Below are 24,087 nucleotides of genomic sequence, written 5' to 3'. Positions count from 1 at the left end.
GACGGATTTCTCCAGAAATCGCCCGTATCCGTCAATCTCTCGCTAGAGTCCATAATTATCTGCCCGCCAGGGTTTTCCGCGTTGGTTTTTCCCCCTTGCGGGGGGGTGGAAGAGACGCGACAATCCCCCGCGTCTGGAGAAAAGGGGTTTTTTCGCCGACACAGACACAGGGAGAGAAAGAGAGAGAGAAAGAAATATAGAGAGACCGGGAGTTTCTTCCTCTCGGCGCGATTGAGTTCGCACCGAGGCGCGCATAGGGGGAGGCAAGGGGGAGGGGGATACCATCAATCAATCGCACGTTCTAGGAACTATCTCGGCGATCGATCCCGGGGCCACCCCCGAAGTCCGGTTTCCTCTCTTGCTCCGTCGCGTTCCTCGACAGCGCGGCGTCGCGGCGTCGACGTCGGTTGACGCCTACCTATCTACCTACCTACAACCTAACGTAGCCATCCACCTCGGGCGTTGTGCGGTTTCGACGTACGGTCTTTCCTCCTTCTCTTCCTCGCCGCGCGTGCACGCGGCTTTATCGCGTAACGCGGAGCACCCCAACCGACGGCGGCTTATCGCGAAACGTTTGTACGAATTTTCGCGGATCCTTCGATCCCCCTCTCAAGATGCAAATCCAGAAGAATGAGGGAGAACCGAGCTCCCCTAAGCGCGCTCCTCTCGAGCCCGTCGTCGCCGAGAGGAAGAAAAAGAACGAGCTCTGGAGGGCTGTCCCTTTTTTTCTTTCTTTTATTTAAAGTAGCTCGAAAGCGCCCGGGCGCCTTAATCCTCCGGAGGATTTCCCCGGCGATTTCGCGACGTCCTTTGACGACGTCCTCCGCCGTGCTTTGTGCAAGCGTCAGATCGCTTCAAGTTCTTCCTATTTTCTTTTTCCTGTCTCTCTCTCTCTCTCTCTTTTTTCTCTCGTACTTCTCGCGCTCTCTTTCCGAGACAACTTTCTAACGTTTGTCTTCAAATTAAGGCACGTTGACTTTAAGTAGTTGAACTAAAATCACGTCACAGGAGGCGGAGGAGGATTTCCCCGCTCGCAACCGCTAGCCCGCGGGACTCTCCAGATTTATTGCGACCGAAAGATCATTGACGTGTCGCAATTTTCGCACTTGATTTCCGCGAGAACAGGGATCGAACATCACGTCGGGACCTTTAATAAAAAGGAGTTTCCCCGTTAAGAAAGAGTACGACGTCCATCTAATAGAGGTCTTCCCTCCCCGCAATATCTTCGCGCAATAGCGGGGCTTTATTTCGCGCTGAAACGAGCGAGCGACGTTCTCCCGTAAGGGCGAAGGGAAAGGAGGTGCATAGGGAACCGAGAGAAAAAGGGATCGTGTCTCGCGCGCGCGCACGCAGGAAGTGCGAGGCGCATAAGAGGAAACGGAGAGGAGCGATGCGACGACTAAAGGGTGACGAACAGTAGTACCATTGGGAAGAAGAAGAAGAGGCCAGGTGGGAGGAGGAGGGGAAGGGAAGGGTAGGGAAGGGAGGAGAGGGGAAACGGACGACGGTGTCGCGAAGGAGAATGAGAACTCCGCCGCAACCTCGTTCTCCATTCCGCGGCGGTGGCGCGGTTGTTTAAAAGCTGCCCTCACCCCCATTCTGAACTCCACTTTTTCTCTTTCTCCCTTTCCTTCCCTTTCGCTGCCGCGGGAAACGGGACGATCGTGACCGCGACGCGTGCGCCGGCACTCGACAAAATTCACGCGACGATCTCGGGATCCTTGCGACTCTCGCGGGAGCTCGCGCGCGTATTTCTTTTTTTCCCTCCTTTTTCTTCCTCCTTTGGCGGAGAAAATGAGCGCGGAAATGAGAGTGAGAAATAAGCGAGTGAAATTCGAATTGCGAGGGTGAGATGAGAAAGTGGGAACAACGGGGGCGAAGAGAGAAGTTCAGGAGTCCATAGCGTCCTTTTAGGTGTCATACTGACGTTACAGCGAACAGATACTTTGCATGAAACGTGCTATTAGAAAATTGAAACGGAAATTTCTTTAATCCCTCGTAACTCTCATTTCACGTGTTAATGTAGAAGACTTAACGAGGGATGTAAGATCCCTAACATGTGTTCATCTCGGAAAAAGACGAAGAAGCAAGAGAGAGAAAGAGGGAGAGAAAGAGCGCATAAAAAGATTCATTGTGATAGATAAAAAAGAAAACTTTATTTAAACCCTGTACGAAGCGATTTCGATCCGCGTACATAAAATGCGACAACTTCAGAAATTAGGAGACGTCGGCCTCGTCGTAACGTTTGAAATCCGTCCGAGCCGTTCTCATTATTAAAATCCGATGACTACGCGTTTAAATTTTATGACCCTGTCAATATTGCGTCTGCAAATGTGTACAGCACGTAAGAAAACGTGCCGCGCGATCTACATGCGCGAAAAATTAAATTCTCGCGCGCTAAGAAAAGCAATTAGTCAATTCTCTCTTTCTCTTTTAGACGGTTATCTTCACAAATAATATTCCCTTAATAGCGGTCTTGAAATACGCTCATCATTTATGATGGGATAAGAAATATTTACTTGAAACTAACTTCCTGAAAATAAGCTTGAAATAACCGCACGGGAAGATGCGCTTGTGTAAACTGAGCGAGTATCATTTATTTCGAATATTTCACAAGTTCATCAGAAGCATCAAATTTATTCTAAATATATATCTGAATTCTAGCAATTTAATACTTCAGGCGAGAATATTAATTTAAAATTAAAATTTCAGATTTGCTCGTTATTCTAATTTGCCTCGTTTTTCTTCGAATACAATTTTGCAATATTCCTCGTGGGAGTATAAATCCTTTTTATCTTTGAGTACGTGGTACTGAGGTTTTTTTTTTTAAAGGTCTGCGATAAATAAATTTAAAAGCTTCTTAATCATCGACAAAACGTTCTTTGTTAAGGACAACCGTCGCTTACTAAAAGGAAAGAGTAAGTGGATCTGCTTTTTTTAGCAGCAGAATTGATATTGTTCCGTGTGTACGGGCGACCTCGTCGGCGAGCACCGCGTTCCACGCGATGAACGAACGGGACGAATGAACGGCAATAACGTATCGATAATAATCCAGCGGATCGTACTATTATTAATAATACGCTCCGTTCTTTATTAATTCTTCCAGGTCGTCAATCGGTTTAATATACCAGTGACGATGGAAATAGAAAACACTTCTCAAAAGGTGTAGATTTACCTTAAAACAGTAACCCCTCCTCCCCGGGTAATTAAAATTTTTGTGTTGAACTTTTAACACAACCGAGTGTTAATTTGACACGACGTGACTACGTTATTTAAGTGTTAAATTCAATAACTCTTAGTATCAAAATGATATGTGCAAATAAATAAAGTAAGTTTTGAAACGTCAGTGCCGAAAATAAACAAAGTAAAATGTACGCGTCAACATGTAAATGTTAATTTTACTTAAAAAAATACGCTCCCGCGCAATTTATTCGTAACAAAATATATTCATCCTCTATAAAATCAAACACAAAAACTTGAGTGGACCGTTTGGGACGCAGCATGCGACATGCGTTAAATTTAACACGAATTTCCCCGACCGTGCAATCGAGAGGCGCGTCGCAGGGAGTGTCGTTGTTTTCCGACATTCTCCGCTAGACGAAGGATCCCGTCATCGTTAAACGATCGACACACAGCCGCGGTGTCGCTCGTCCGTGTAAAATCCGCTCGCGGAAAAGCGACGCAACATTCCACGCCCGGCCGAGAAAAATGAAGGGGGAAGGGGGGAGGCGAGGGGCGCGCGGGGGCGACGCCCGCTTGTCCCTTTCGTTCCCCGGCCTCGGTGCTTCGCTCCCTGTTCCCTCTGCTAATCTTTCCGTCTCTCACAACACTCGACTGTGTTCCCCCCGTTCCATCCCTCCCTCCGTCGCCCATCCGATACCGCGGTTGTGTCGTGTCGCCCCCCTCCTCCCCCCCGTTCCTCTCTCCATCCCTTCTTCTCACGTCCTCGCCGCGACGGTACAACGAGGTCGATGTGTGTTTGAATGAATGAACGTAGGGACATGGGAACGCACGCATGTGCGTGGCTCCCCCTCCATACGTCGGCGTACGTACGCACGTACGTACGCGCCGTATACCGGGTGTCCCCGAAACCGTCGCGCGCGTCCCTTCGCTCCTCCTAACGAGGAAAACTTCCGCCGGGACGGAGGGTCGAGAAGGATCTTCGGTTCTATGGTGAAAATTCCCTGCGAAATAAGATTCCATTGGGGCAAACTCCGCCTAAAGATTTAGCCGAGAAGTCATGATCTTGTCGTTTGTTTTCTTTTATCCTCCCCTCCCCCCCCGCCCTCCTTCCCGGGTAATTCCCGCAGGGAAGATTCTCCATAAAGTCACTTATTTTCGATGTGATTTATCGTTGTGAACAAATAGAAAGGCAGCCTCGCCGATAGCCTCGTCATGGGAAAGGGCCAAAGTCGTTGGTTTTGGGACACCTTGTGAATGCGTTTCTATGCCCGGCGCACGAGGGTGCCCGGGCACACAGGATCGAATGGGCAGGAAAGAAAATCCGCGGGATCCCGCATCACTGGCGTGTCATGTCGATCGAGACGAACGTTGAGGTAGATGGAAGAATCGAGAGAGAAATAAAGTAGAAGAAGATTAGGCTCGAACGAACCAGAGGAGACCAGGCAGACACGATCAAACGTATTAGGAATTTCTTTACAGAGCGCCGGCCAAGAAATATGTTTGGCTCGCAGAGCCGATGGAAATCGTAGAAGATAGAAGTGTTTTAATTTGAAATAATTATTTTTCTATGGAGAAACTCACGGGTGAAAATTGCTGCCGTAGCTTGCTTCTCACGTTGAAATTTTTATCATAACAAATAAAGTGACGGTTCAATTATGAATTATTTAAGGCTAAAATAATCTCCGTTAATGCGTGCAAATTTAATGATTAAAATTTTCAAAAGGCTGTCAATGTCAATAAGCGGTGAAAATTATAATTTCAAAGAAAAATTGTTATAAATATATTTAACGAACCAAATTAAAATTTTGAATTAATATACACATGATTTTCTAATTATTTCATGTAACAATAATATAAAAAATTACAGAATGCAAGATAAATTTTCTGTAATCTTATTAATACGTGTAAAAAAAAAAGGGTTAAACAAATAATTCATAAATTTGGCCTGTAATTATTCGAAATGTAATTGGAACCTTAATAATATGATATTTCACACTATTATAACGTATTTTATACTATTATACAATAATGGACATTATAAAGTGATATCCATTATCATTAAAATCCATAATTGCGGAATATCTCTGTCATTTGCAGACGCGCGCAATAAAACGGAATATTAATATTTATTACGAAAGAAAGGCGCGTGTCGAAAACTGCCGGAACAATTCTCACGTTGTAAATTCACACTCGTTTATGCTTCAGGGCCGAATGGAAAATGCACTCCCGCAATTATTAATATCCGCGCAAATCAAATAATTCTGGAAGAGCGCGCGCGCGAGACGGATTACGAGAATATCGCTGAATTAATTTTGAATCCTCCCCTCCCGCCTCCCTCGATCCTCCCCGCGGATCCATCCATCAATCTTCATCTTTCATCGTCGGCGTGAAAAATGTCGAACCACCGATCTCGCGAGGGCCCGTCTGATTAACGCGCGAACGTCGCGGATTAACATCGCGCGAACGGGACGCGGCGGTTTCTCACCGACTCGTTTCTCTCCCCTCGGAGTTTACGGCCACGAGCGACGAGACAAACGGCGGAACGGAAGGAACCTCGACGCGTTCGCCTCTCGAGTGCGCCGCGACGACGACGCGCGCCCCGCACGGAACAAAAGCCGCCGGTGGAGATGAAGGGAAGCCGGCGATCAAAGCAGAGCAAAGGGAGCGACAGAAGCGATAGGACGACGTGCGCTCGCGCTTTCTTTTTGTCACGGGCAGGAAGCCATCGAAGATGAGAGCCATTTCCTGGCCCCTAGGAAGAATTCCGGTGACATATAGAGCCCCTCGCCCTTTTTTTTTCTTTGTCTCTCCATCTCTCTCTCTCTCTCTTGAAAGAGGCGCCCGAAGGTGCCGGACGAGCGTCTCCGGTAAAAACGGACGTACGTTTCGCCAGTGAGATATTGGACGGCAAAGGGACCCGACGGGGCAAAAGTGCTGAGCACGGAAGAAAGAGAAAGAGAGAGAGAGAGGAGGAGGAGAGACGAACGGTCGTGCTTAATTAACGATTATCGTACGACTGCATGTCATTCGTGCGTCGCGACCCGTTAAGACTCGCTCGTTACCGAGGTATCTTTAAATTCTTAAAAGCGTAAAAATCTCTGGCGTTATTCCAGTTCCCTAGTTCGCCGTCCTCAGTGATATATTTTGTATTTCGTATTATTCATAATTAGTATTTTAAAATCATTATTCAAAATACAATCTCTTTAGTGTTCTTTTTTTATAGATTGATATTTTTTCGTAGATTGATTTTTTAAATAGATTGATATACAATAATTTAGATTACAACTGTGAATTGACATTCCTTAACAATATAATGCTTTTTAATATCTTTTAATTCGTATATTTGGAACATTTGTTCATACAGTCACGTGTAATTTTAGCATTAAAGCAATTCTATAAATCCATCATTGTTCATATTTGTCGTTTTAATCACAATTTTTCCAGGATTATGGCTTATGATTATTTCATAATTATTTTAGGGCCACTCTATGTAATCTCTCAATTACATAATAAGTGTCCCGGTGCCTGCGAAATACGGAGGCTTTCCGCGAAATTAGTTCGCTTATCGTCGAGTGCGGCGCGCCTTTTCGTTTCCGCCACGGCGGCCGATATTTCGGCGGCTGTGGTACAATTTCACCGGAATGCAGGTATCGCACAACAACGCCCGGCGAAGTAGGGCGTTAAGAAGATGTCCCCGTCCGCGGTGCACGTACGCTTCGGTGACGGCGCGGCGGTCCGCGTTGATAGCGCGCGTCGCGGTTTTTTTTTTTTGCGCGAGAGAAATAAGTTCCGTTATTTGTCGAATCGCGAGACTTGGCCACAAGTTTGCGTGACCATTTTCGAAATTGAGAGGACGAGCGTACGCGGTGTTCTGCCATTTGCCTGTCCATTTCGGGATTGGGTATTAATGTGATTATCAATAATAACAAGAATATATTTAGTTCATTTGGGAATATTGTTGAAAAGATGTTGGGCAAAATGGAAAGATTCTTGCCGCCAGAGTCGCAAGTTTGTCTTTATCCTTTTGACTTTTGATCTGCTGATTCTAACTTTCAAATTTTAATTTGTCGGGAAAGTACAATATTAATAAATCAGTGATATGAAGCCATTAAATGTAACATACTTGAATTAAATAAATTAAATCCAGTTGAAAGATTTAGTCAAACTAACCATTTTTTTTCTCAGTGTAGATGTCCAATAGCTTCGTTATCTGCTATTACATCTTGCCGACATATAAAGAAATCAGATTCGGCACAGCTCAAAAACAATAAAAATCGTTTTTACTTGCCACTCCAAGGAAGAAGAGAGGGCAAAAATCGGTCCATTTTACCCGTCTTCCTTTTCAACGATAAATAACTGCGGCAATTAGATTCTCCGACTCCAAGATTAACTCAAAAATGAGATTTTATCTTTTCGTTAAGAATTCAACGGAGCATTTCGTTTCCTCGACGGACAACTCGGCTCCTGGAAATTATACCTTGCTCACTCCGGGTCGAAACCGTACGCGAATATCGACGAAACGTTACGTCCGAATCCGAAATTCTCCCTAGCAAGGTTTAAAATTAGCTAGGACGAACTCGGAACACAGAGAGGGAGAGAGGGAGAAAGAGAAAGAGAGAGAGACGTAGTAGGGGAAGAAAGTGCGACATCCTCTCTCCGGGGTCCCCCTGATAAATTCATTCGGGTCAGTCGGGGGTCGACTCGCAGTCGCTACTATTCACCATGCGGCTGAATCAGCGCTAATGGGACGGTCGGAGAAGGGTAAGGGGAAGAGGAGGGGCGTGGGGAGCGAACTGCAATCTTGGGCTGAATTTCAGCGACGCAGCTCAGGTATTTCCGATTACGCGCTACTTGAGAATTCCGCTTGATTGCCCTAATCGGCCGCGTGTCGATTTCCTGTTCGCCGCGCCCGTTTTTCCTGTGTTCCCTCTCCCCCCTCTCCCTTGCCCCGTGTATCGTATTTCGCAGCGTGCTGAACGCGTCGATGTTTAAATGATGATGGAGGAAGGTCACCAGTGCTGGCATAGACCTCCTGAAGCGGCAGCCCCTTACTTCTCAGAAACCAAACATTGCAGTGCTTTAAAACATGATCTGCTTAGACAGTTAAAAAAATTAATTGTTTATACAGTTTTCTATATAAAGGCTTCTTCATATATTAACTTACAAATATTTTGTACAAATCACTCATGAAAAGAAAAGGAAGATGTAGCCTACTATGTCAGTTTCGGGGCCAAATTTCTCAGACTCTCATTTTCGGTTGGTGTGCGCAAACATTAAACAGTAATCACCTGAATGGGTTAATAAATTTATGGGTTCAGGGTTCATGGATTTAGAGGGCTTATGGCTTCAAGGGCTATGAGTTTATTCGGATTCGGTTTCAAAGACCTAAAATCCATAAGAAATACCTGGTCTGGTCCGGGTAAATCTCCGAAAAAAATTTTGTGGTCCTGTGTTATTACAAAATATAAAGCAATATGACAAAAACTGGTTATACTGCTTATGGAAGACACTTTTTAATTTGCACTTACGTCTACGAAACTTCATTTTTAGCTTTTGTTTAGGAAATATCCAAAAACAACGGTGGTACGCCGGTACCGATGACTTTCCTCCATTTCCGCCGGGGTATTTAAACGCCCGACGAGCTGAAACGTATGCGTACTTAATGCCGGAACTAATGCCGTGCGTTATCGTGGTTAATGCTCGTTTCGAACGACTGTTGCGTTATCGTTCGCCATTTAACTTGTATACGCTGGGTAACACGCGGGAGAGGAGGGGGGGGGGGAGCGGCACCCGCGTGCAATTTGACGCAATATCGACGGTATTAGTAATAATCGAAACACCGCTGCAAAATACGCACGCACTCGCCCTCCCCCCGTATTGCGCGCGATTTCACTAATAATTTAGATCGCGTAAATGCGCATTTAAATTTCACATTAATTATTTGTAATTCGCACATGTATAATTGCAAGCGCGCCGCGGCGGGATCGGCAGGGGTAAATTTGCACATGATTTTAACGTACCTGTGTGTAGGCGCGCGAGCGCAATTACGCACTACATAATTACGCTTAAACACACACACACACACACACACACATGCGTTTTCTCCCCCCTCCGCTCTCTCTCCGATATTATTTTACATATAATTTAATTCGAGCGGATTTAATTGTACGCGAGCGCATTCCTTCGCGAACTCCCGGCGTTTTCCCCGCCACGGGCTTTCCCCGATTCTTTTCCTTCTCGAGTATGTTGTTTGTGTGTGTGTATGTGTGTGTTGTACGTTCCCTTTATTTATTCCAGCGGAATTCCGGTTGAATTATAGATTCGGTCATTGCCATTGGAGAAACGGGCGAGCGCGTTGGGGATTGCGTTTAGCGCGCGATCGGGACCTAATCGCGTGAATGATTAAAGACCTCGACATCGAGGAAGGGATGCTGGAGCCTTCTCCTTCTTCGCAGGAAAGTAACCCCGGCTCTCTTTGCGCCGCGCGCCAAAGTGGCTCTCCTTTATTATTAATCTTAAACGCACCATTGGACCGCAGGAATGCGGACGGAACGGAAATGAACTCGGAGAATTCCGAGAATCTTGACGTTTATCACGGCCGGATTAACGAAGTCTTTGTTTTAAACTTAAATGTTTGCGCTATTTCGGTCTGTTTATTCATTGGCACGTAATCGTAAACTCCAGTCGCATTGCCGTTCCATTTGCCTTTCTCCTTACTGCTTTCTATTGTTTTGAAAACTGTTGTTAATATATTTAATAATAAAAATATATTAATACATATTATTTTTCTCTTATCCGATACAATTAATTTAAATGATTCCTACTTTTTCATTGGAGAAAAAAAAAACGGTTAATTTTAATCCCGTTCCGTTCGAATTTATTTGATCTAAAACGCGCGTGTTATTTTCTTACTAATATATTTCACTTAAAAGCTTTCTTCTGATATATTTTAATGAGACTTTGTTTATAAGATTTCTTTTCTGTGAGAATTTTTATCACATTGATAAATTCCAACGGAGTAGCAGAGACATTGATAAAACATTGATAACGAGCTACATACACACAGATATTATTTATCCTCTTTTGTTTCTCAAACACTATACACGTGTTGGAAAAAAAAAAAGGAAAACAGCTCTCGATCGTCGTATCGCGGGTACCAGGTGCGAGGAGAACAAATGACGTGTTTGTTTAAGATTAGCGTGACGTCACACGCCCATCTCGAGCGCCCGTATTTAATTGCCAAAGTTAACAATAACATCAAGTCATCTGTTATTCGGGAGGAGGGAAATGAAGGAAGCGTCCTCGAGCTGATTAACGAGATTAAAGCGGCGGCGTACCGCGCCGCGCTCGTTGTTTTAATCTACCAAATTGCACGTGCAATTTTTGCGATAGACGCAAGACGGATGGGAGATAACGCTCTCGCGGTGAGGCGTCAAACGCGAAGAAGAGAGACGTCTCACGTCACGGAGGGACCTCGGTCCCTTCTGAGAAATTGGTGCGCATCTCTCTCCCTTTCTCTCTCTCTCTAACGTTCCTCTATGACCAATACCGTTCCCTTCGCGAGATATGAATGATAAACGATACTATCGGCCCCTTCCCTCGCCGCGCGGATATTTTTATTGAGATGCGCGCGATAAAATAGTCCGCTAAAACTGTTGCGCTTTTCCCGTTATATCCTCGCGCGCCTCGGAAAAAAAAAATCTCTATTAATATATACAACTTGCACGCGTATATTCGTAGCGTTTTTTTATCCGCTATCAAATTGACCCTTTTATCCTGGGTAATCCCTGATCTTTCAATTTTAACGGGGAGAAAATTCTTTTCAAAATACGAGAGTTCGAGATACAGTTTTATGCATATACTGAGAAAAAAATATTGTTGATTTGACAAAATTTTGCAACTAAATTAAAATTTCGTCAGTTCGAGAATTTATACATTTAACTTAAATGCACAAATTTCAATTCAAGTATTTATATAGTTAATTGAAATATATAAATACTTGAATAGACAAAATTTAATTCAGTTGGAAAATTTAGTCAAATTAAAATTTTTTTCTCAGTGTGCGATAACAGATCAATATTAGCATGTAACACCGAAATATAATTTTGTGTACAACGTGAATAATAAATTATGTACTTTTAACGAAAGCTTTCCCTTCCCCCCTCATACAACGCGCGGGTACAACGGGAATTAATAATAAATCAATTTTTTCGAGATTCTGTTAGCAAACGCGGCCGGAATTTCTCGTGATTCGTTCTCTTCTACTGCCAGTAGAAAAACTTTATAATAGAAGAGACCGTGTGCGCGTTCCCTTCCTCCTCCTCATCCCTACCCCCTCCGCTCGGCTTTTGTACATTTAGATAAAATAATCAAGGCGCATTAATTAACGTAACCGCGAGTTAGTATTCCCCTCATTTCCGGGCGTTGACATTTTGGATAAAGCGCCCGGTCGTGTCCCGAATATAAAAATCAGCATAATTCGACGGGGGGGGGGGGGTTTAGCGTTTAGTTTATCGTGGTGCCGAGCGGCAAATCGTGGCCGTGTGTGTGACACTGACAGCGGCGCCATTTCCGCGGTTAACAATCGTCGTTCCGCATCCGCAGTCGTTACGAAACGTTAAATTATGTCGGTTCAATAAAGTCACTTGCGACGAGGAGAGCACGGAACACCGTCAGTCATGTCACTCCAGCCAGTTGGACAGATTCATGGCTACATCCCGAAGAAGCTGCGCGCGCGCGCGCGCGTTGCGGAAGAGAAGATTATATTGCGGGCCAATAAAAAACGTTTTACCGCAAAGAGCATGTGTGACGATGTCATGTTTCCCGTGCACTTTTTTTTTTTAAGACACAATTTTGCATGCGCCTCTTACGTAATCATTTATTTACAATTAATAAATATTTTTTCCACGCGGGAATACGTAAATTATTTTAAATTATTTAATTAATTGGACTATTAAATAAATTTTTTAAGTAACTTTCGTAATTTATTCCATTTACAGTGAATTTCGTAGCTGCTTCCATATGTCGCGTAAATGTAACTGTAAATAATCTCCCAACATAAATTTCATTATGTCAGGACATTATTTATAATTGTAATTATATTTACTTGCGTAAACGTGAAAGGACCGTTGCGAAATATGCGACGCGAATTAAGCGGGCAAATTAATTACGTTAATGGAACTCGGGCTATCAAAGAATTTATGGTTCAAGTGGAGAAAAGGTTCTTGGAGTAGCCGTCGCGAAGAGGGGGGGGGGAGGGAAACGTTACATCAGAAGAAGTACATCGTCTCCCGAGAGCGATGTAAGAGATTCGGAAGGGCGGGGAGGGAGGGGGGGAAAAAGCGACACCGGCTCGATCGCCGGGAAGTAACGTGAATCTTACTCGGGATTCTCAGGAGCGGACTAATTACGTTAATTATCAATTAAGCGGGAGGGATGCGCGCGGGGAGTTTGCAATTCCGAGTTGCGTCCCGCGGGACTTTACAAGCTTTATTCGCCGCTTTTCGTCATCCGGCATCCTCGACGGGGAGCAGTAAGTTACCACCGCGCGCGTCGTCGTCCGCTCCAAAATTACTCGCGGACGTGGAGTGATATCGAGCGCCGCGGTTCAGTGACGTTCGGCGAAAGGGTGGGTGAAAGGGAGACATTGTCTCGCGAACGATGAACAGTCGAGTTGCCGCCGTGAATCGCGGGGAGTCGAATTGAAAGCGATCGGAAGAGGGGGGGGGGGCGAAAGAGAGGGCGAAGTTTCCGCGCCGATGAGTGGCAGCAAGGCCGACAGAAGATCGGCGTTTGATCGACGATTGCAATTATCGTATTACATCATCGAGAGACCACCTTGGACCGAACGCGCGAGCGACGATATGACTGTGAGTTTAAAAAAAAAAGAAGGGATTCACTGTTTGAATATTGCAGAGTACCTTCTCTTTTTGAGAAAGGAAACCTTTTCTAGGAGCGGAATATAGTAAAACACGAGATGCGTAATGGATATATAATAAAGATGAGAGAATATAGAATAATATACGGGAAATATGGCAGGGTATAGGATTACTATGCGCATTATATCTACTTGCATTTTATATTTCACATCTCATTTCGGTCCGTGGAAAATGATACGCATGGAAACGCCACACAGAGTGTTTCTCAAGTAATGTTTAAATAAAATCTATATATATATATATATATATATATATATATATATATATATATATTGTTTTTATATGTGATTTTTAAGTTTATTTTTTATGAAGAAAAATTCTTACACACGTACGAACGTATGAGCTCAAAGACCTCGCTTTGGATGGGTTAAACATTCTGTGAAATTATCGATTCTTTTTTATTAATAGTTTCTACACGGAAAGAGGTTCCTTCCGAAAACTCGGGTCTGCAGACTGGCCAGGTATTATGCCATTGTATTACTTTTATTTTTTATCTGTAGTCGCCGTCTCAATGCCATGTAGAGGTTTGGGTCTATAAGTTAGAGCATTACTGTCCCGAAATTGTCAATGGACGGAAGCCTTTGGAAGGTAAAAAATGAAGGTAATACGCCACCTTTCACACGAGACCTTTGAGACTGTATGAGCTTCACGAGGGCTTTTCTTCGTAAAATGACCTCAAAAATTAATTTCTAAAATATTGGACGGGACAAGCAGTTAGTTTTTGAGATACGGCTAGTCAATCAGAGATAACGTTTAAACGACTGGTCACGTGTCATTATTAATTTCTACTACACCTCGTGAACATGCAATTGTCCAAACGTGGTTTGTGATCGGCCAGCTTTAAATCCTCATATCAAATCATTTTGTTAGAAATAAAAATTTACAGGTAATTATTTTACTTAATTTTTAGTGCTCTCTTGCTGTAGCGAAATTTAAAAAAAAAAATTAAAGAGGAGAGATCAAGAAATTGCAGACAAACGTCTTATGTTGTCCGAGTTTTTTTAACAATTTACAATTTCGTTATTTATTTAACAGTTCTGATGCAGCCTCTTATCGTTTTCAGTTCGCGGTGTTTCAGAGTGTTGATTTCAGGTTTAATTTATTTTCGCGCTTATTGGACTTTATCTCGCGGTTGTAACATTTTTCCTCATTACGAACTTAATAAGTTCGTTAACTGATGAAGACTCGTAACGTTCTATTAATTTGATAATATTTTTAATTTAACATCCGTGCCTTCTTACGCAAGTTTCGCTTGGGGTTATTTTTTTCTCATCCCTTTTAGTTTTAATCTGCACATCCGAGTATCTTGATTCGCGAATTTTCCGAACGTCCCCCGCGTACTAGGTAGATGAAATCTCGTTGATTCTAGAAATTGGAAAAACTTCCCTACGTCCAAGTTTTAATACGCTCGGCAAACTTCAATTGTGGATTTATACAACATATTTCATATACTTTAAGATCCTGATTCTACAATAAGATATTTATAGTTGGATTCCTCCCGGGGGGTTTTCCGGTGACCTTTCGGTGAATTTTTCATCCGTGTGACGACGCCGGTAGGATTTTTCAAATCCGAAGAGGCGGTCTCGAATCCCGCACGGCCGCACGACGTCGGCGTCGGCGGCGGCGCGCTCTAATTTTCTATTTCCGGCTTGTACTTCTCTCGGCGCGACCGCGGCTTAATTAGAAGCACGAAAAGTGGAAAGCGCACTAGAAGAGGGGAATCTCCCTCTCTCTCTTTCTCCTCCCGAGATAAAAGACACTAACTTCCGAGCTTTATCGCGGCGCGCCGGGTCTGGACTCGCTTGCTCTCGGGGATAAATACGCCTCGGCTTCGTTATCGATCCCCGCTGCGCGTACGACGACGCACTTTCGTCTGATAAGACGCGGAAGACGAAGTTCGTTTTCCGTGGATTCTTACGAGTGCCGTTTCCGTCTCGGCGTCATCGTCGTTGCGACGGCACTCTCTTCCTCTCGCGCGCGTTCCCCCCCGAGGGAGGGGGGGGGGAGACCGCGACGCCCGTTGTCGTCGGTTGCATTTAATTATAAGGAAGCCACGCGTATACGTGCCTATTATTAAATTAAACGCGCAGTTTACAAATTTGCAAACTGCGATTCTTTCTCGCCGCGTATCCCCCGTAATTGGATCAAATGCGGGATTTGCGTAAAACGTTTAACGGTTAATTGGCGCCGCGATTGAGATCGACTATGTGGAAACGCCGAGGATTATTGTGGAAATCGTCCTGTACGATTTTAGAAACCGCCCCCCTCCGCGTGGTACGATTAATTTGTTTTTAAAAATATTCAATTGGAATAAAGATTTTTCCCCCCGTTCATTCCTCCTCTGCCGACCGTCTCTTTTATTCTCTCGTATTTTACAAATCGAAAAACATCCCTCGAATAAAAAGTAAATAAATGAATCCGCGCACGCATTTTAATTTTTATTACACATTTATCAGTGATCAATTCTATTGATAATCCTGTGGCGTGCGGCCGTACGTGCATCCCTCTATAGCACCGGAATACATTACGGGGAAAGGGAGGGGGGGGGGGGTTAATTAACGCGAGAGCGTAATTTACTTTCGGTTAAAATATGACCCGTCCGTCCGTTCGTCGTGAACGACAGTCGATTATTATTCGTCTGTGCATAACGCCGGTGGCGTGGAGATCTAATTCGAGAGTGATCACGCAGGAGTTCAAAGACCCGTTGGCTCTTTCACCACCTGGCGAAGTCGATCGTGGACCCCGGCGACGAACGGCCTCATCAGCGTAACATAATTAATCGAATTGGCCCACCGCCGATTGGTCGGCCTCCCCTCCCCCCCCCCCGCGTAAATGGATAATGCAAATAATGCCGAATCTCGTGGTAATCATTCATGAAGTGAAACACGCGGCGCGCGACCGGGGTCGCGTAAAATGCACGTGAAAATCGATCGACGAGTACGACTATTTTCGAAACGCTCGTACGTACGTTCTAGTTTCATTTTATAACTGAAAAAGGGGGGGATTCGGGGCGACCAATTGCAAGCAAAATGCTATTGTGTGAAAAAGAGAGAGAGAGAGAGAGAGAGAATATGCGCATGTGTGTTACACAAAAGGGGAGCTATAGACTCCAGATTTGGTATTGCACGATGGATCCTTATTTAATTTGGAAGGATTCAAAGGCCAAAGGCTCGAGTGATCGAAGCGTTTAGAGACGCCTGAATATCCACAGAGAACGAAAGATAAAAAAAAAGAGGAGATACTACTAGAAAAGGATTTAAGGCTTTAAATATGCAAGAATTTCGGCTGAAGTCTGTGAAGCGAGAAGATGCAATATTCACGAGACATTCTAAGGATATCTCGAGGAAAAGTCGAACGATTAAGAAATATTATAATTTTCATCATAATTTTAACTAGAGAAAGAATCTCTTGATTCCTTCTCTCGCAATGGAGTCTAATAAAATTTGGTCGATCAAAATTTAATGAACATAAAATTTGAGAAATTTGAGTGAAAAATAACTATAGAATCTGAAATTCTATGTTAGACATATATTTTTTTCCTTGTTGAAACGCAAGTTCCCTCCAAAGTGTATTAAGACATTAATATCAAGTTCAAGCTAATGTATTCTGTTTAACAACCCTTGTTTCATGTACAGAAACAAGAAATTATAATCTTATATTATTCACTTTTCTTTAACGAATTTGATAATCTTAAATTTCAGTAAAACCTTATATTTCAATATTAAATAGTCATCTAAAGAGCACAAATATATGATTGTTTTGATAATAGTATTAAAATATCCTCATTCTTGATTTGCAGATATTATTTTCTGTCCAGTGCCTTTCTTATACAAACTTTCTTCACGTAAGCAAAAATTGTTTCTGTTTAACGTAATCTCATTCAGTATTTAACGTTTTGAAAATGAAGAGAATACTCTCAAAGCAAGAATACTCTTTTTTTTCTATGCGCACAAAGTCGAAGGATAAACTAATGTAAACATTCCTTTCTCCACACGTATTCGATTCTTAAAGTATTCTTTATTATTAAGGAAATTCTAGCGTTTAATAAGATATCAGATCTGTAATACGTGTATAAAAAATTTTTGAAAGTTATTTATATATTTATAGAAAAAATTCATTTACTACCATATCGTTTTGAAGATATTTAATTTTAAACACATAGAATTTTATCATATATTACATATTTTACATATACATATACATATATAGTAATATATAGTACATATATTAAATATTTTACATATAGCACATATATTACGTATATGTCACACATATATATGTAAAATCTTATCTTGTATATATTTTCTCTTAATTTGAGTCATTTGCATATAAGACAGAAAAATATAAAATTGCTATCATAATTACAAAGTAAATATTTAAGATTCTCATTAAATATTTAAAGTTTCATATAAATTCACCGTACTGTTTGAGATGAATTTATCTTTTTCGATGAAGAGAAGCAAGAATATTTGTCAACTGGACGCGTGGCTACTGACATGGACAAACGTTACCAGTTCTTAAATAATGCAATGCTACAAAATTTAACATTAACAAAACGATATATATATTCGATGTAATGAATAAAAATACGGCAAATTTATGACATAAGGTGTTAATTTGTACTACTTTTCTCGCAAATTATATTTCATTTTTAAGATATAATAGTAATAATGCCTTTTGTTTCTATTATAACTTTTGATTTGCCATTTATAGAACATTTAACAACGTACACAAAAGCTTAATACTCGCGATTATGTTCGTATTAAGCATTTCACATAATTTCCAGAAGATAAACCGTTTATCAACCACAGGAAGTTCGATGCTGGGACCTCCTTGAGCCAGAAGCAGCGGCGGCGCGAGTTTCCGCGTTGCTCGTCACCGCGCGGAGGGGAGGAGAGAGGAGAAGAGGGAGAGGGGGAGCCGGCCGGCCGCGCCGAGAGGAGTCGTCGCGGACTCCACGCGACTGCTCCGCGGTTCTCAAAGGGAATACGCGAAAACTCGGCGCGGTACACTCGGTATATATCCGCGAGTCTCAGGGGATCTGGAATTCGAGCGTAGTAGCGTAGCGGCCAATCGGGATCCCCGAGCTGCCAACCGCTCGCCCCGCGCAGCGCGGCGCGCCGCATGTCTCTCTCTCTCTCTCTCTCTCTTCTCTCTTACTCACACGCACACATACACGCACGATGTATACGCGCCGCGGCGTGCGGGTATATCCGGAGCGCCGCCTCTCCCCCCAGAGGAGTTGCTCACCTACCTTTTCTACGACTCGCTGCCACTACGCGCGCGACGTCGCCCGTCACATTCCACGTATCGGCGGCCGTGACACCCGTTACCGTCGTCCTCGAGTGGTCCCGCGAGTATCCCGCCGGTACCACCATCCACGCCTTTGTCCTCCACGAGACGAGATCCTGTCAGAAGAGAGTGCCACGCGCGCTTCCTCACGGCGCGCACATGGAGCCGCCGCCGGCTGCTCCCCCGAGTCCTCTTCCGCCGAGTGAAAGACGAGTGACAGCCAGGCACTGGGGGGGGGGGGGGGAGGATTTAGGTGCGGACGCACTCGCTTGCTCTTTCTCCTTTCCCGCTAGCCGCCCGCTTCGCCGGTCGGATCTTTCCTCAGGGCGCCGAACATCCCTCTCTCGCGGGAGGCTTGCGCTCGACACCTTCCTCCTTCTCCCTCTTCCCCGTTCAACGTTCTCCTCTCAACGGGAACATGCCGCCGTTTTCGTTTCTATTCTTGCCTCTTTCTCCTTTTTTTTTTTTTTTTTGTTCTGTCCGGAGGCGAAGTGGAAGCGACAATAGAGCGACGCGACCGTCGCGAGACTGACGAGCTCTCCGAGGAACGTCAGGAAGTGTCACGAGGGGCTGCTCTCACACGGACAACCGTCCTCCTCTTCCTCCTCCTCCTTTTGCTGCTGCTGGTCCTGCTTGCTGGCTTCTCGAGGAACGCGGTCAGCACGCCTTTCTCGCGGCGCTCCGCTTTCGCGAGTAGCAATCCCCCCCCTCTCTCTCTCTCTCTCTCTTTTTCTCTCTCTCTTTCTCTCCTTTCTCTCCGGAAGTCACGACCTCTACGCCAGCGAGGGAGAAGGAGATATCCCTCTGTCTGTATCTCTCGAGGAGAGCGACGACGTGCCGCTCCGGTCGTCGTCGTCGTTCAAACGTTGTCGTTGCTCCGCACCGACGACGATGCTGCGGCGACGGCGGCGTCGGCGGCGGGCGTCGTTCACGCCCCCCCGTTCAGTTCGTTCGTTCGTTCGTACGTTCCTTCCTTCCTTCCTTCCCGTCCGCGTTCCCCTTTCTTCTTTCACGACAACGCGACACACTACTACCACGGGGACGCCGTTCGCACGCACGCACGGCGGCTGGAAGGGGGGCAGGGGGGGAGAAGGGCAGGAGGCGTCGGCGGCGACCTTCCACCCGAACCTTCCACCACTCGCGGAGAATAACAATGATGAGCACCGCGCGGGGGTAGGGGAGGAGGGGGGACACCGACGCCACGTTACGACGTCGTCGTCGTGGAACGTGGAGACGTGGCTCGTCGTGTCGACGGAGCGCCCGAGACGAGAGGCGCTCCAGAGGCACACCGGAGGTACGACGGCGAGAGAGGGCGGAAAAGGGGGGAAAGGAAGGGGGGGAGGGGCGTTAGAGCCTTCGTTTTCCCTCGGTGCGGGAAAGGGGGAGCCGAGCGTGCTCGACGGGACGACGACGACGATTCCTTTGATTCCACGGCACGGCACGGCACGGCACAGCACGGCACGTGAAAATCTCCACACCGCGGGGGGACGACGAGTCCCCACCGGCTGCTGCTGGTGGTGCTGCTGTAGAACGCGGGCGCGCACGTCTCCGGCGCGTTCGTCCTTCTCTTCGCCTCGCGCGAACACGACACGTCTCCTCTCCCTGAGAGAGCGAGCGAGCGGCAGCGGTCTCGCGGCTCTCACCTCCTTCCTCGCCAACGCCTACACGATACACATTGCACGCAGTAGCAACGACGCCCCTACACGCCGAGAGCGCCAGTGGCGCTCAGCGCGCGGCGTCCGTCGGCGGCGGCGCCGGCCGCGATGAGAGCCACGTTTCCGTCGGCGACGCCGGCACGACTTTTACTTGTACGATCGATGTTGTCTCTCTTCGAATGCGCCGACAGTTTTCTCGGTGCTCGTTGCGATTATTTGGCGGTTTGATTGCTCGCGGTAGCGGTTTTGTTATCTGAGACTGGAGATTTGAATGCTGAACGAAGTGTGGGGTTATTTTAGATGCGTATCCGGTGAAATTGGAGGCCATGGAGTTGTAGTTCTTAAATATTTTTAGTAACTTTAGCGCTGGGGTGTCTAGTTTATTTAGGAATATATGTATATCTCCCTAGATTCAGAAACAAATCGTGGTGGTACCTTTAACTAAATATGGACCATTGATATAAAACAGGACTATATCATAGGTAAATGAATCACACAACATATAAAAATATATAAAATCTTTATTATACATAACATAAATCTACGAATATAAATACATCATAATCTATAGAGGAATTACTTTTTTTTTTACAATTTGCATGCCATTAAAATAGTAGAGAACACGTTTAAAAGCTGCAAAAATTCATCGCTTCCTTCTGTTAATCTATAATCACATTCCTAAAAAAAGAAAAACATTTCTTATATTTACGTTCAGTTTAATTATTTTGTTGTATGTAGAACGTATCAGATCACTTGTACAAGAACGCTTGACAACGCACATTTATCAATAAATGCGTAAAGAAAAATGCAAGTTTATATGCGAACATATGCTTAAAATACCAAAAATTTCGTTTAAAAATATTTTCATTTCGCGTTCCCACTCGATGCTTTACTCATAATCCTACATCTTATTTTTCTTAAAGACAGTGATATAAAAAAAGTTTAAGGAAAAATTATTCATTTGTGAAACATAATCAACGATATTTTAATCGAGCTGTTCCCATTAAAAATTTCAAACTTGATCCAAGTTTCCCCTACTTCTGGTAGTTTCCGAAAAACTAAATACTACTGTTAGATAATTCACGTAAGGCTTGCTAATGAACTTTTTTTTCAAATTTTCGATAACTATTGCCGAAATAAAGGTGGCCTGATACATTTTGCATATAAAAAATTACTTACACCAAGCACATCGCCGATCATCGCTTTTTGTTTGTCAGTAAGTTCATCAGAGAAAATAATTTTCTCGTTTAATTGTTCAATTACCTAAAATGTAACAGTTAAAATCAAACAAAATTGATATAATTAAATGCAAAATTATTTAAGTAATGCATTTTTACTTATTATTTAAAAAAATCTTTAATGTCTAATTTAATAAAGAAAATTAACCTGTGAACCCGGGTATCCTTCCAACAGCAAGTTTTCAAGTAACTTTTGAACATTATTATAATTCCCCTTCTTACAAGCCTCCCAGAGTGTATTAATTTGATCATCGGGAACTAACTATAATGATAAATGTACACATTTTGGAATTATTTAACCTTGTTGTATAAAAATATTTCTGTACTTTTTATACGAAACGTAGTTACCCCAATAACGTCGAGCGCATCATCCACGGTGATCTCGTAATCTTTTCCCTTCAATCGCGTGATCGACTGTAAACACATGACGGCCTGTCTTAAATCGCCACCCGACGCTTCAACGATTTTTTCCAAGACGTTCCTATCGGCCTTCAGATTTTCCTCGTTACATATATATTCGAGTCTAGCGATACTCTTCTCATCGCTCAGCGGCTTGAATCGGAACTTGGTGCAGCGCGATGCTATCGGCTTGATAATTCGCGACAGATAATTGCATACCAAACAGAAGCGCGTGCTGTGCGACTCCTTCTCCATAATTCGACGAAGCGCCGTTTGCGCGGCATTGGTCATGCTGTCCGCCTCGTCTAATATGATGATCTTAAACGGTGGACATTTTTTTCCACTGCAAATATAAAAAGTTATTTTCGTTATTTTACTTTATTATTTTATCTTTGTACTCTAATGAAATAAAAATTACATTATGCCTCAGATTGTGCCGTTTTGATCATAAACTACAGTATAGTGCGCAAGATGTTCAAAAGAGATCAACTTTCAAGTATTCGCGTCAGATCAACTTGAATCGTTCTATTTTCTTATTCATAAAATAAATTCACAAAAAAACATTTCAAAATTTTATTTTTAACTTTCAAAAAAATTCAAATTATTATAAATATATGCTGTAATATTTAAATTTTTGGATTATGTACGACTATCTCGATAATATGTATTTATGCGACTTACGCGAATATTTGAGAATTGAAATTGTTTGCTCATGCTTCTCAGAAATAACTAATCTTGTAGTTTCTTTCTTCTATTATGAGCATTTTTCTGTTTTATTGGCAATAAAAGGTTCTAAAAACTTCATTATACCTCTTGATAACAATAAACTGTGCCTTTTTCTGAACAATCTATTGCACTGATATTCTGCAGTCATCAGACCTTTTACTAGTTCATCATTGGCATTGTGTCTGATCAAAAGTAATTTTTAATATCTCGACAATAATAGAGTAATACATTAGAAATGAGATATTATATATTCAAAAAAGATTGCCTAGAAAAATTGTTTATCTAATTTTTTTGCCATGCAAGATTTGAAGTTTCCAAAAAATTATTGTTAGTTGTATTTTGCAGAGAATATAATTTATCATCACTTTTACAAATTATTCAATTTATCATACTTGTACAAGTCATTTAAATTGATAGAAAATATTGATAAAAAATGTAATTTTATTTACTTTTTTAAAAGATATAAAATATAATCATAACAAGTTTTATCATGTTCGACCTTAGATGTAATTTTAGTCTATCGTATATTCTTTTTTTTAACTATTCTATTCAACCTATTTTTTTTCCAAACCATATGACATTATTATACTTATTTTAGATGGATGACAAATACAGTCAAAATGTTTCTAATCATTTTTTATTAAAGTAGATCGTTATTAATAAAATTTATATTTACATTCTAAAAATCCTTTGTGTTAATTCTTTTGACCTTTTTATTACACATAATCATAATATTCTAGTGAAAATTATTTTTTGAATAAATTCTTTATAATGTTTTGAGGGACTGCTCTTATATATAGAGATAGGTTTATGGAAAAGCATCACAATGATCCTTTGTAGCATTAATTTAATTAATTAAATTAAGAAAACTCTGCTTAAACTCACTCTGGTCCATTGGGATTAGCTCTACGTAGCGCAAAGGATTTGATCTTTTCTCTTACAACCTGGATACCCCTATCATCAGAGGCATTCAATTCCAGTATTCTGTCTCTGTACATGCTGCCAAACATCTGCCTCGCAGCCGCGTGGATGATGCTGGTCTTGCCGGTACCTGGCGGCCCATAGAACAGCATGTTGGGAAAATCCCCATGTTCCATGGCCTGTCGTATCACTTTCACCACATCAGTTTGCTCTACAATATCGTCGACATTTCGCGGTCGGCTGCAGACAAGAAGTAATGAAAAAAATTGTAATTTAGAAAAGAAATATTCACAGAAAGAAGAAAGAAAAGATAAAATAACTTAATAACAAGATGTGCTCTTGGGCGAAAGTTAGGTTAATTTTAGTCGGTGAACACTCACTATTTCTCTACCCATGGTGTCAAATCCTTTCTATTGTCTTTGGCTCGCGAAGTCGAAGGTTTCTTTACTTCCACCGGAGCGCCCAGTTTTCCAGTTTTCAGGAAAGCGTGCATCCTTACAGTCGATTCAACCGCACGCTAACCAAACCAACGCCAACTTCGCAGTTTCGCACGAGCTTTCCCGCCTATTCGCCGCCATCTATCTTCAAATTCGTGCAATAACTATGCAAAGTCAGCAGAGTTGCCAGGCTGGAAGATTATATACCCCTGAATTTAAGTTTATAAAGGCCCCCGCACACACTTTTGCATAACGCATAACGTATGTACATAAGCAAATTGATTGGTTCATAAGCAGA

The 24,087-nt window shown here is 43.1% G+C and overlaps 2 protein-coding genes and 1 long non-coding RNA gene across 8 annotated transcripts in view; 1 reads left to right on the top strand and 2 right to left on the bottom strand.

Moving 5' to 3' along the window:
• The window catches only part of LOC105837942 (catenin delta-2), a 47,595-nt gene extending 29,165 nt beyond the window's left edge, over nucleotides 1–18,430 (bottom strand). For 5 of the 6 annotated variants that reach the window (XM_036287144.1, XM_036287146.1, XM_036287147.1 and 2 more), the window contains exon 1: nucleotides 18,376–18,430. The gene's annotated coding sequence lies outside the window, so the exon portion shown is untranslated. The remainder of the gene's footprint in view (nucleotides 1–18,375) is intronic. The other variant, XM_012683148.3, reaches the window with a different exon arrangement.
• LOC114254960 lies at nucleotides 5,057–10,306 on the top strand. The gene is made up of 2 exons (XR_003626264.2): nucleotides 5,057–8,013; nucleotides 9,503–10,306. It is a non-coding gene; the product is annotated as an uncharacterized LOC114254960 (long non-coding RNA).
• Nucleotides 18,431–18,869: 439 nt separating the features above from the next.
• LOC105837940 (replication factor C subunit 4) lies at nucleotides 18,870–23,948 on the bottom strand. Its single transcript, XM_012683138.3, has 6 exons — nucleotides 23,733–23,948; nucleotides 23,317–23,592; nucleotides 21,655–22,048; nucleotides 21,455–21,568; nucleotides 21,248–21,331; nucleotides 18,870–20,746 (listed from the first exon to the last, which is right to left on the bottom strand). Exons 1-6 carry the CDS (start codon nucleotides 23,843–23,845, stop codon nucleotides 20,657–20,659), a joined length of 1,071 nt encoding a protein of 356 aa, XP_012538592.1. The 5' UTR covers nucleotides 23,846–23,948; the 3' UTR covers nucleotides 18,870–20,656.
• Between the last annotated feature and the right edge of the window lie 139 nt (nucleotides 23,949–24,087).

Source organism: Monomorium pharaonis, chromosome 5 (genome assembly GCF_013373865.1).
Source record: "Monomorium pharaonis isolate MP-MQ-018 chromosome 5, ASM1337386v2, whole genome shotgun sequence".
NCBI classification, from domain to species: domain Eukaryota; kingdom Metazoa; phylum Arthropoda; class Insecta; order Hymenoptera; family Formicidae; genus Monomorium; species Monomorium pharaonis.
This window is presented reverse-complemented; position numbering and strand designations above follow the sequence as displayed.

Bases quoted from the DNA above. Each gene is read 5' to 3' on its own strand.
- LOC105837940 (XM_012683138.3), bottom strand. From the start codon at position 23,845: ATGCACGCTTTCCTGAAAACTGGAAAACTGGGCGCTCCGGTGGAAGTA. The intron at 23,593-23,732 runs GTGAGTGTTCAC...TCTTGTCTGCAG, and splicing joins ACACCATGGGTAGAGAAATA to CCGACCGCGAAATGTCGACG. The intron at 20,747-21,247 runs GTAAGTAATTTT...TTCTTTTTTTAG, and splicing joins TGATCGGCGATGTGCTTGGT to GAATGTGATTATAGATTAAC.